Source organism: Rhinolophus sinicus, chromosome 14 (genome assembly GCF_057876585.1).
Source record: "Rhinolophus sinicus isolate RSI-liver-muscle chromosome 14, RSI-T2T, whole genome shotgun sequence".
Taxonomy (NCBI): Eukaryota; Metazoa; Chordata; class Mammalia; order Chiroptera; family Rhinolophidae; genus Rhinolophus; species Rhinolophus sinicus.
The window spans coordinates 11,104,168-11,116,215 of NC_142514.1; the positions used below are offsets into that span (position 1 = coordinate 11,104,168).

A 12,048-nucleotide genomic window follows, 5' to 3' on the forward strand; every position below is an offset into this window, starting at 1 on the left:
CAAGATCACGTAGCTAATAAGATGCAGAGCCAAAATTAGAATTTAGGACTTGCTGATGACAATCTGTATTCATAGGAAACATGTGGGACAAATTAGAGACGTAGATTTCGCTCATTTCCCCTCTTGCCTTGGCTGCCAGGAAGCTCATCTCTAACTGGAATGTTCAGTAATTCTGCTAGCCCTGCACAGCCACCCACCAACGTCAAGAACACCGAAAATTCCAGGGTTTTGGTACCTACCCTTTCTCCTCCGTAGCAGGGAGGAGAGGGGAATGAGAACAGGGAGGAGACCACAGGGTCTGAGACAACCAGGTTGATGACGCTTTGGGTGAGAGTAGTTAACCAGCAGTGGGACAGGGCCTCGGTGGCAGTAGGCTGAGCCAGTAGGAGCACATGGGAACAATGAGGATCAGTGATGAAGGCCTAGAGAGAGGTGGGATTAGCTTGGGTTGGGTTGGATGTTTTTCTGGAGACCACGAGAGCACAGCCACTTTACCGCCTGGTCTGCTCTCCTGCCAGGTGGCAGACAGTGAGGTGAAGGCGGGGACTCTGCAGCTGACAGTGGACCGGCTGAGCGGGGCCTTGGCCAAGATGGAGGAGAGCGAAGGCGCCCTGCGTGACAAAGTGCAGGGTCTAACGGAGGCCCTGGCCCAGAACAGTGCCAGCCTCACCAGCACCCAGGACAAAAATCTGCAACTGCAGAAGGCCCTGAAGGCCTGTGAACATGACCGCCAAGTGCTCCAGGTATGGGGATTCCGGATCTGTCTGCTTGTGGACCCAGTGAGAGAGTGAGTCAACAGGGCAGGCTTGGAGGGACTGGGAGAGAGCCAGCCAATGGGCAGTTAGTTGGAAACCCTGGGTGTTTCTAAAGAAGCCAATCAGTGAGGGAGAGGAGGGCCTAATAAAAGCATCAGCCAATGAGAGGAGGTTCTAGGGGGCAAAAAGAGAACAGCCTACCAGTATAGGTTTGGAGGGATCCAGAGGAGAGTTCCGGTCTGAGGGGTCTCCACCTTATGCAAGTCAGTGGGTACCTGCTGTCTGGCTCACCCTCCAGGTGAGATGACTACCTGTTGTATGGGCTGTGAGTCTGGCCTGAGGTACAGAGTAGCGGAGAGCCCTTTGCCTCAGGGCTCCCAAGCCAGCCTGGCACCATCAACTCCCATCTCCCAGGAACGGCTGGAGGCTGCTCGGCAGGCGCTGTCTGAGGCCCGGAAGCAGAACAGCTCCCTGGGCGAGCAGGTGCAGACAATGCGGGGCGAGCTGGCAGACCTGGAGCTGCAGCGGGTGGAAGCTGAGGGCCAGCTGCAACAGCTGCAGGAGGTGAGGACCAGTGTGAGACCCTTCCGTTCCCAGGACTCTGAGACTCACGGGGTGGGGTGGGCACCTTCCCACCTATCTCAACCTTATCCAAACCCAGTTCTCAGCCTCTTGGGAGAAGGAACCCCCACAACCCATGGGCCCAGGAATGAAGCATGGTACCCTCATTATAGAGATGAAGAAACAGGCCCAGAGGGGTGGCCGGATGGCTCAGTTGGTTAGAGCGTGAGCTCTGAACAATAGGGTCGCCGATTCAGTTCCCACATGGACCAGTGAGCTGCGCCCTCCACAACTAGATTGAAGACAACGAGCTGCCGCTGAACTGCCGGAGGGGCGGCCGGATGGCTCAGCTGGTTAGAGCGCAAGCTCTCAACAACAAGGTTGCCGGTTCAATTCCCACATGGGATGGTGGGCTGTGCCCTCTGCAACTAAAGATTGAAAACGGCGACTGGACTTGGAGCTGAGCTGCGCCCTCCACAACTAGATTGAAGGACAACGACTTGGCGCTGATGGGCCCTGGAGAAACACACTGTCCCCAAATATTCCCCAATTAAAAATAAATAAAATGAAATTTTAAAAAAAGAAACTGAGGGGCAGAGAGGACAGCTGTCTGGCCTCAGGTGATGGTGCCCTGGTGCAGCCCTCACAGTCACCTCGCCGAGTGAGCGGGCACAGCAGACTAGAGTAGCATCGTCCTGCCCAAGCGTCAGACGTGCACACTGAGGCCTGGATGGTTAGGGACTTGCTGGCTTCTGCTGCAGGTGCTGCGGCAGCGACAAGAGGCTGAGGCTGCAGCCCTGCACAAGGTCCAGAAGCTGCAGGACGAGCGGCAGCTGTTGCAGGAGCGCCTGGGAGGCCTGCAGCGTGGGTTGGCTCAGCTGGAGGCCGAGAAGCGGGAGGTGGAGCGGTCAGCCCTGCGGCTGGAGAAGGACCGGCTTGCGCTCAAAAAGACACTGGACAAGGTAGGCTGCTCCCCAGGGTCCTCCCCGCACTGCCTCCGGGTCCTAGCCATGGTTGGTCCTAACTGCATGTCCCTAGGGTCTGGGGGCCTTGGGTCCCCGGACCCCTGGTCCTGCTGCCTCTACCCTAACACCCCTCCCTGAGCTCCTCCCCCTCCCCAGACCCCCCTCCTTCCTGGGCACCCTGCTCCCCTCCTGCTCTCCCCACCTAGGTGGAGCGGGAGAAGCTTCGCAGCCATGAGGACACAGTGCGGCTGAGTGCAGAGAAGGGCCGCTTGGACCGCACGCTCACAGGGGCAGAACTGGAGCTCGCCGAGGCCCAGAGGCAGATCCAGCTGCTGGAGGTCCTGCGCCTGCCCAACCAGCCCTGGACCCCACCCCCACCCCAGGCTGAGTGCCAGGCAGTCAGTCCCAGGAGTTACTGATAGTCAGCCCAGGGCCCCCAGCCTCACAACCCACCAGCCCAGACTCTGGAGGGGGCGGCCCAAAGCAGAGAGAAGAGAGATGCTAATGGCTGGTTAGCACGTGAGCCTGTGTTCATGTGTTGCAGCCATGTAGAGGCATGAGTGTGTACATGCCTTGCACATACACATAGAGGCATGTATGTAGGTGTATGTAGGAGTTATTGGGCTTTTGCACATATGCCTGCATCCGTGTAAACACAGGTATTTACATGCTTGCTTTTGTGCCTGTATGCATATGGGCCTGTGTATGTGTGTGTACACACGTGCCTGTCTGGGTACCCTAACATGCAGGCCAGGAGGGCCAGGGGCTCAGGGACAAGCAAGGATCTCTCCTGCATCCACTGCCTGCACTGGCTTTGCCCCAGGGGCCTTCAGGCTCCTACCCTGGGGTGCCCGACACCCCCTTGCACATACACATACATGCACACACAGGGCCAGGCCCCGACTAACGGCCTCTCCTGCAGGCCCAGGTGGTGGCACTGGAGCAGGACCATAGCCCCGTCCGGCTGGAGGTGGAGGAGCAGCAGCAGTTGGAGCTGCAGCAGGAGGTGGAGCGCCTGCGCAGTGCCCAGGTGCAGACGGAACGCACCCTGGAGGCGAGGGAGCGGGCCCACCGGCAGAGGGTGCGTGGGCTGGAGGAGCAGGTACTCAGGTCTGACGGGGCTCCGGCCCTCCCCGGGGCTGCAGAACCAGCAGGACTCCCCCTGCCCCTCCCTTGGGAGTCTGGGCCAGGATGGGAGTGTGAACCTCGAGGAGGAAGGGGAGGGAGAGGGGGAGAAGGGGAAGAGGGCTGAATGTGACCTTTTGGGTATAAAGTCAATGGCACCCATCACGGGAACGGTCTGGTGGATCTATGCTGGTGTCAGCCATGGCAGACACGGGTTCAAGTGGTCCTTGGAACTCAGTTCCTTTGCCATGGCTCTGCTCGCCTCTGGCCCATGCCCAGGCAGGCCCTCTCCCTGGGTGGCACAGGTGGCCTCAGTAGCTCCAGATTTCAGGGTATCCCAACAACCCTCGATCCCAGAGGAGAGAGGTGGTCTTTCTCTTAGAGCAACAGCCAAAGTCGCGGGGATGCCCCTTCCTGATCGTCCCTGACCAGTATGTCTGCAGGGCCAGCCTGGGCCACAGGTCCACCCCTGGTCAGGCTAGGGCCGGGCCTGAGTGGTGAGTGGAGATGGAGTGGCCCCCAAATTGATGCTGAGTAGTCAAAGGATACCTGACTGAGCCATGGAACAGAATGAGAAGGGGAGAAAATACTCTGGTTCTTAGTGAGACCAGTTTTTTCCTGGAAAAGGCAGCATTCGGTTCTTTCTGGGGTCCAGCTGCAGTTACCCCCCTTTCTCTGAAATCAGACTGAGGACCTGGGCTGGCCGGGCTGGCCCTACCTTCTCTTTCTTCTCCAGGTGTCTACTCTGAAGGGACAGTTGCAGCAAGAGCTTCGAAGGAGCTCAGCATCCTTCTCCCCTGCCTCCGGCCCCCCGGAGAAATGAGTCCCTTCCCAGCTGGTGTCCTGGAGAGCAGCCCCGTGCCTGGGGCAGGACGGGGACCTCCTCACTAGCACAATCCACTCAGAGACTGGGCCTGTTGGGGCCACCAAAGCTCCCCTGGGGGTGAGGAGGAGCCAGGTGGGCAGTTCTGCCGGGCAAGGCCTCGGTGCCAGGCCAGGCCCACTGTGGCTTCCCGGTAACATCAGAGCAACCCACCATCTGTGGCCACCACCTTGGTGCCCACCAATGAGCCACTCCAGATTGTACAAGATCCCTCCTGAGAGTGGCTGAGCCAAAGCCAGGGGTCAGGGAGACCCCCTAATCTCTGGCTCATGGGGAAGAACAGGGGTGCCCAGGCCTAGGGCAGGGGTCAGCGACCCAGGCTCTGCCCTGGCTTCCCAGAGATCTCTCCGCCTTAGTTCAGTGTTTGTCAGGAATTCTTTGGAGTTCAGAGTCCCTGTATTTTTGTACCTTTTTACAATGTTAACTGTTCAAAACTGCTGTGTTTTTGCAACAAGACCCCATTTTCTAAAAACGGTTTTGTACAGACGTGTCCCTTTACTATCAATGTGCTGCGTTCCCCTGGGAGACGGGAAGGGAGACGCCTGGGGCCAGAGGGATGGGGTCCCCAGGGACAGGCTCAGGGAGTGGAGAGGCTTTAGGAAGGCGTGTGGCACTTACCACCAACCTCTGGATGTCGGGGTGGGGAGGCTCTAGGGTCCAGTGCCACCCACCCCATTTCACAGATGGGCTGTTGAAGCTTGGAGCTATGACCCAACCCGTGCAGCTCGACTCTTTCCAGCCGAGGCCTTCTGGCCCCTCCTCAGGACGGGATCCAGCCTCTGGATAGTGACAGGCTTTCCAGGCAGCTTGGTGAACAAATGCAGGCCTGGGAGTGAATGTGGAACCTTGGCCTGGCTCCGCTGAGTGAGTTTGGGCATAGCTGCTTATCCTGTCAGTCTCGGTTTGCTCATCTGTAAAATGGGAACCTGCCCCATAGGATGGTTATGAGGAAGTACACGTAGAAGGTGTTCAGTGTTTGCAAGGAGAAATTACCCAAATCCATGGAGTCAGGTTCTGCCCCAGCTCTGCCACTTCTAGCTGTGGCCCCTTGGGTGGGTTACTTAATGCCTCTGGGTTTAGTTTCCATGTCCGTAATGTGGGGATATTTATAGGACCCATCACATAGGCCTTTCTGGAGGGTTCAATAGGACTGTATGCTGAGCACTCATGCAGAGCCTGGTCCCTGCGTGCTGGTCACAGGGAGGTGTTATATTGGCTTGCCCTCTAAACGGCACCAGCCCCTCCCCCCAAAGCCTCGATCTCAGAATCCATGTACCTTGACCTCCTGCTTCACACCCTATATGCACTCTTATGCTTCCACACAGGTAGCCTCTCATTTTGGCTTGCACCCCTCTGATGATGGGGAACTCATGCCCTGACAATGACAAAGCTGTGTCCTTGAACCTTCTGTTTATAACCCACACACACACACATCTTTCTGGAAGGTCAGAACTAAAGCCAGTGGGTGGGGAGGCAGGGCCAGGACTGCAAAGGCCAGGCCACCGTTGATATGAACAGTCCCTTCTCCCCAAGGGGCCAGGTAGCTGCTCAATGAGGACAGGCAGTGTTGGAGGCACTAGCTGCCCCCTCTGTGTTCTGATCTGGAAAAGTGACTCTGAATCTTTTGTAAAAATTTGTTTTTAATTTTGTATAAAACAGAGGTGTTCTATGCCCGGGGGCTGTAGGACATCCAAGCAGACCAGTTGGGGCGAGGGGCATAGCCTACCTCAGGGAGCTGCCCTCAGGAGACTGACTCCTCAGAGGGATTGAGAAGGCATATCGGGGGCTCAGGTTCCACCAAGAGGCTTGGGATGCCCCCCAACTGGGGGCAAAGACTGGGCAGTGGGGAGCCCCCGTTGTGTCCCAGGGGTAGCCATATGCTGGAGGAGGGGCCGGACACAACCCCTGGAGACGCAGTCCACTAACGTTACGAATAAAAGGAATGTCAGGCTGGGGAGAAAAGCACCAGGTCAGGCAGTGCCTGAGGGCCCCAGATCCGAGGAGGGGCCAGGGCTCAGGGTGCTAGCTCCACCCTAGCAGCCCCCGCAGCTCCTGGCACAGGAGGCTGCCACAGATTGGCACAGGCCGCTGCTGGCCATCACGCCACATTTGGAGAACTTGTCCCGACATAGGTCAGCTGTTGGGGCAGGAAGGAGTTGGGGTCAGAGTGGGGCTGGGTAATGGAAACTGCTCCCCAACCCTGGTGATCCTGATTTCAGGATCCCCTGGAAGTGGCCCTGGGCACATAACACACGTTTTAGTAAATATCAGGTGGGTGGACAATGTGGATTAATGGTAAGTGGGCGGGGGGAGGGGAAGGTCTTGGGGGGGGGGGGTTCCTACCTCTGAGGAGCTCCTCGTGGGCGCAGACTGTGCGGACACAGATCTCCTTGTTGATGACATACATTCGGCGGAGGCTGGGGGGTAGGGCCGGGGGAGTTAGTCCCACCCGCACCCAGCCTCTGGGAGCCTGGACAGGGCCTGGCATTGGAGCTGGGAGTCGCAGCCCCCAGGCTAGGGCTCAACCAGAGTTGAGCTCAACTTCAGGATTCACTCTTTCCCCAAACTCTACCCGGGCTGGCTGGAGCTGCTTCCCTCTCCCGCCCCCAGGGCCCTGCCCACGCTCACCTGTAGAAGCAGACCTCGTTGAGACACTGTTTGCAGGGCTTGTGTATGGAGTAGAGGCGGGTGCACGGGTACTGCTCCTCGTGGCAGTCTGGGTGGTAGGCGAGATCAGACTGGGGGCTTCAGCTTGGGGCCCAGGGCTGGAGAGGCAGCCCCCAACCTTTCCACTGGAGCCTGCCTCTCATCTCAGGGTCTAGGGATGCCCTGCACCCCCGGGCCCAGCCTAGACGCACATGCCCAACACATGCATACGCAAAATTGGACTTTCTGGGGCTGCCAATTCTATACAATGTATTTACAGATACACAAATTCACAACCACACCTTGAAGCATATATTCAAACATATAAATTCAAACACAAATCCACACCCACACACACAGGGTCACAAAAGTCCAAACCAACCTCACAGGAGCACACACACCACCCCCCTGAGCTCAGGAGGGGGAGACAGGACCCCTCCCAGTCTCGCTCTCTCAGGCTCTTGGCTGGGGCAGCCTGGGCTTCCTGCCTCTCCTATCTCCCGTGCCAGAGCACCACCGCTGCCAGGAAGCCCCCAGCATGCTCCCTGCCCCTCCCCAGTGTCTGGGAGCAGGGGCCCCTCCCAGGGCAGCAGCCAACTCAGTCTCCAGCCAGGCCCAGGGGGATTTCCCAGAGCTGCCTAGGGGGCCCTGGAGTGCTGGCCTAAAGCTGGGGCACATCTGCAAGCCTCCCACCCCCACCACCTACCCAGCAAGAGCAAAAAACCTGGCTGTCTCTGTGCTACCAGGGCTGCACTCCACTCCACCCCAACTTCCGGGGCCATGCTTATTTCTCCAGCTGTCAGGAAAGCTCTTACCAAGAGGCCCAGGCTCCGTGGGCTCTGTGTCTGCATTTCCTGGCTCTAGTGTTAGGAAAGGGGCAAGCAGAGGTCATTGAGGGAAGTCTATTCAGGGCAGGATGCGGGGGTCACCTCTCCCATCCCTGGCACAGACCCCCTACTCCCAGGGTTGACGAGAGCTTGTGACCTACCAAAGGTGGGGGCCGGGATGACTTCCTGTTGGACTTGCTGCTGGGACTGGAACTGGAACTGTTCTTCAGGGGGCCGAAGAGTCGCCTCTGCAACAGGTCATAAGGGGTCTGCTCCTTCCCCGCCCCCCAGGTCTCCATGGGCTCCCCCACCCAGACACCTGCCCATTCTACCCTGACCCGCCCTTTACCTTGATAATCATAGTAGTCCGGGTTGTCTGAAAACAAAGATGAATATGGAACGGGGGTCAGGCTAGTTCCCAGCCCCAGGGGGAAAGGAGGTCACAGGTGAGCCAGGGACCACTCCTGCTGAGATTCCCATCACCCTACCTCCCCGGTCCCTGGCTGAACCGTGCACACGAAGGGATTTGGCAAGGGCTGGGGGGACATCAGGGGAGGTAGGGCCTGGGGGGACATTTGGCGAGGCCTTACCGATCTGGTCACTATAGTGGGTATACTGGACGTGGTCTGGGAACGGTGGCAATGGGTCCAGGTCATATTGCCCCTGAGCCAGCAGGCCTGCTGTGGGGAGGCAAAACATGAGGGGGTGCCCAGCAGGGCAGGACGCAGGGTCCTGAGGCACTTCTGGGAGGGGAGCTAGAGGTCAGGCAGGCCTGCAAAACCCTAAGAGCCAATAAGCCGACTTTCAGACCCACAGGATCCAAACTCTTTCTTCAACCATAAAGCCCCTTACGCTCTCTGGTCCTGTGTCAGCTCACTGACATCATCCTGCCATCTCCCCCATGCTGGCCTCCAGGCTGTTCCTGGGACTCCGCATGCTCCTGCCTGCCCCAGGGCTTTTGCACTTGACTCTCCTTAGGCCTATGATCCTAGTTACCTTCTCCTTCAGATCTCAACTGAAATTTCAACTCTGCTAAGAGGCTCTCACTAGTCCACCCACCCTCCAACTCATCCTACTGTTTATTTCCATCATAGCACTCAACACAATCAGACATTTATCATGTCTACTTGATAATATTGGCCTCCCTTCCCTACGCTGGCAGCACCACAAGGGCAGGGATTTCCCTGCCTGGTTCACTGCTATATCCCCAGGGCCTAGCCCAGTGCTGGGCACATAGTAGGAGCTCAAAAAATATCTGTTAAATGAATGCATCCTAGACCTAGAAGGGCCTTTTGATCCCCGCTGATAATTCCTCACTTGACCAACAGGGACCCCTCTAAGGTCAAGATTGTATAGGGCGGTTGGGCCCCAAATGGGTCTAAAACCCAGGCCTCCAGACTCCCTGCCTGGGGTGCTCCCTACTCCGTCTGGCACACAGGCTCCTGGAGGGTCGGTAAGTAAGAGGAAATGCATGAACTCCTGGAGCCTGGTTGTGTGCCCACTTTCCAGAATCCTGCCTGCCTGCTGCTGTGGACAGTTGGGGTGAGGGCCCAGGAAATGCCTCAGACTTTGGGAGGGGCTGGCCAGTCCAGTCTGTAGTCCAGGAGGCAGGAGGCACTGGGCCCGGGCAGCTGAGTTCTGTCCATAGGGCCCTGCCAGCTCTCTCCACCCACAAACCTCACTCTCACCCACATAAGGGGAGCCCCCCACTCCAACCCCAGTAGCCACTTACCCGGCAGGAATAGCAGGAAGAGGTAGGCAGCTCTCATGGCTACACGGTGAGGCGGGCTGGGCTGGTGTCAGAGGACAGCTGGAGGAAGAGGAGGGGACAAGCTGTATCCCAGGCCCACTAACCTAGGACCGTGGAACCCACCTCTGCTCCCCTGAATTCAGCCTGGAGAAGGAGGCCCTCGGAATAGAAGCCAGGCATATGGAGGGCCTGGGAATCTGAAGGGGGAACTACTTTGGTGGGACATCTGCTGTCCCTGATGGCCCTCTGGGTGTTCAGGTCCCAAGGGACAAGACCTCCAATTTGGCTCCAAGGCTGATCGTGACCAATGGACAGACCCTACCCTGCCCTGCTCAGTAAGGAGACATTTCTAATCCCCCACCAGCCCTGACCCCACTCTCTGTACCCACTACCACACCCACCCTCTGGTTCAGCACCTCCCCAGGTGTCGAATACACTGATCATGTGACTCCCTGATCCCAGGCCCATCCTTGGGACCCCAGCCCTGTCCAGCTAACATCACAGCTCAGACTCAGCAGCATCTGCCAAACCCACCACCTGCTCCCAATGAAGGCCTGGGCCCTTGCTCGGCAGGAAACTGCATGCATAGGCCCCAGGGTCCCTAAGGGAGTCAGGCCTGGGCAGGGCTCCCACCCCCAAAAGATTCCTTTTCTGCCAGGCCTCCCAAGACCTGGCTGTCCATCAGACTCACGAGACTGTGGTCTATTTGTCTGCGGCAGCAGGAAGCACTTAGGGTGGAGTCTAATGAGGGTTTCTCTGGCTCCTAGAAGGGCAACGCTGGAGGGGACCATAACGTCACCCAGCTTAGGGGTGCTGACACTGTATGACAAGTGTTATGTGTGTGATTTTGGGGGGACACACACATAAGAGCTTTTCCCAGGCTCTTGAAGTTCAAGAACCCCTGCTTGAGTCTAGCCTCCAGCCTTTGGCCCCACAGTGGACTTGGCAGAGTCTACAGGTCCCCACGTCCAGTTCCAGCTCAGTGGAGGGCAACCTCAGACTGTCAGCCTTCTGCTGGGAGGGCTGGGAAAGAGCCCACAGGGGTCATTTATCCAGAAGCCCCCTCCCTGCCACAGCAAAGAGAGGTCTTCCAGAAAGCTAACTGGAAACCTAACTTTGCCATTTCCCCTGGGGAGTCTAGGGAGAGGGGAAAGAAAGGAGCAGAAACGTAGGCATCTTTTCCTCCTTCCAGTCCTGAGACTTCCGTGACCCCCTGCCCATTTCATGCATGTAACATCTCACTCCCTTCCTTAACCTTCACTGAAGTCAGATGAGGTGGGTGAAGAAACTGGGGAATGGGTGGGTGGAGGAGATGAGACTCATGTCACAAGCTGCCCCAGAGGCAGGGGACATCTGGCTCCCCCCATCCCCATTCCAAAAACCCTTGGCCTCCTCCTGGACGGAGTGACTGAAAGACCTGGAGCTCCTTCCTTGCAACTCCCCACAGGGCCTCGCTCTCCCATCCTTGTCCCCCGTGGCTGGTGGTAGTGAGGCTCCTTGAAGCTGTCACCACTCAGGAGGAGGCCCTGAGTGAGAGGTGTATGAGGGAAGAGGCCTCTGTCAGTCTCCAAAGCCCCTCCTTGGCTCCTCAGCCCCCTGCACAGACTCTTTTCCTCCCAGAAGGTCTGGCACCCAGGCCCAGGCTTATTGGGGGAAGGGATCCAGGGCAAGGGGTGTGGCTGTAAAGAGGAGACTCCAGTGGGAGTAATGAATTGTAGCTGGGGACATCTCCAAGCACTTCTACACTATGGATTTTTGGGGTGCGGGGGAGGCCAGGACCTGCCTGGGAGACGACCCACCCCTTCTACAGCTGTGGACCCCCTCCCCTCTGGGTTCCGGGGGGAGGGACACAGGCAGGGCCTACTCGGAGCCCCCTGCCCCCACTCTCACTCAGACGGAGGCTCTACCAGCTCAGGAGGCCGGGCTGGGGTCGGCTGGAGGAAACCAGATGTTGCGGCCCGCACAGCTGGGAACAATCAGCCACGGAAGCGCTGCGGCGCGCTCTCCCAGTCTCTGATCTCTCTTTGTCTCTCCCCGTCTCTGTGCCGGCGCTCCCGCCACACACCCCCACCCCACCCGCCACATTCCAGCCTCCCAGGGAGAACAAACAAAAGCCACCCCCATCCCCGACGCCCCCACCTCTGGCGCCCCCCAAACAGGGACTCTCCTCCCTTCGCAACTCGAGCCCTCCGCCTAAAGCGACCCCAAACTTTCCAAGTGCCCTCTTAGCATCTGCTCAGACAGCCCGAGTTCAGGGACCCCGGCAGCCGCCCCCAGGGTCGGGGACCCGCCTCTGGAGGCTCTCCGACGCCCCTGCCCGCGACCCGGGTACCCCGAGCTCTTCCCGCCCGGTTCCGCCGTTAGGCCCGCGCCTACCTGGCCGGGTCACTCCACCGCCGGCTCCTAGTCCGCCCGCTGGAGCCGCCCCTTTGCCAGCTGCGAGCCCCGCTCCTGGCCCCCGACGGGCCGGCGCCCGCCCTCCAGCCCCGGATCCGCTGGGTCCTAACGCGAGCGCTGCCGTCTGGGTCGCCGCGCC

At 58.7% G+C, this 12,048-nt stretch overlaps 2 protein-coding genes across 13 annotated transcripts in view; one reads left to right on the forward strand and one right to left on the reverse strand.

The window, feature by feature from the left end:
- Nucleotides 1–4,771, forward strand: part of CROCC (ciliary rootlet coiled-coil, rootletin) — a 47,403-nt gene extending 42,632 nt beyond the window's left edge. For 9 of the 10 annotated variants that reach the window (XM_088790214.1, XM_088790213.1, XM_088790210.1 and 6 more), the window contains 6 exons: nucleotides 519–743; nucleotides 1,170–1,319; nucleotides 2,078–2,278; nucleotides 2,488–2,619; nucleotides 3,204–3,383; nucleotides 4,143–4,771. In XM_088790214.1, the coding sequence (XP_088646340.1) occupies nucleotides 519–743; nucleotides 1,170–1,319; nucleotides 2,078–2,278; nucleotides 2,488–2,619; nucleotides 3,204–3,383; nucleotides 4,143–4,229 (975 nt within the window). In that variant the 3' untranslated portion in view covers nucleotides 4,230–4,771. The remainder of the gene's footprint in view (nucleotides 1–518; nucleotides 744–1,169; nucleotides 1,320–2,077; nucleotides 2,279–2,487; nucleotides 2,620–3,203; nucleotides 3,384–4,142) is intronic. The other variant, XM_088790209.1, reaches the window with a different exon arrangement.
- A 1,138-nt stretch (nucleotides 4,772–5,909) lies between these two features.
- On the reverse strand, nucleotides 5,910–12,048 carry MFAP2 (microfibril associated protein 2). Of its 3 annotated transcripts, none has more exons than XM_088790222.1 (9): nucleotides 11,889–12,044; nucleotides 9,495–9,572; nucleotides 8,353–8,439; nucleotides 8,112–8,138; nucleotides 7,924–8,010; nucleotides 7,751–7,795; nucleotides 6,918–7,005; nucleotides 6,633–6,706; nucleotides 5,910–6,426 (listed from the first exon to the last, which is right to left on the reverse strand). In XM_088790222.1, the coding sequence occupies exons 2-9, from the start codon at nucleotides 9,529–9,531 to the stop codon at nucleotides 6,323–6,325; spliced, it is 549 nt and encodes a 182-aa protein (XP_088646348.1). In that variant the 5' UTR covers nucleotides 9,532–9,572; nucleotides 11,889–12,044; the 3' UTR covers nucleotides 5,910–6,322. The 3 variants fall into 3 exon arrangements, with proteins under 3 accessions (XP_088646348.1, XP_088646347.1, XP_088646349.1); XM_088790221.1 differs by having other exon boundaries at nucleotides 8,353–8,442; XM_088790223.1 differs by lacking the exon at nucleotides 7,751–7,795 and having other exon boundaries at nucleotides 8,353–8,442; nucleotides 11,889–12,048.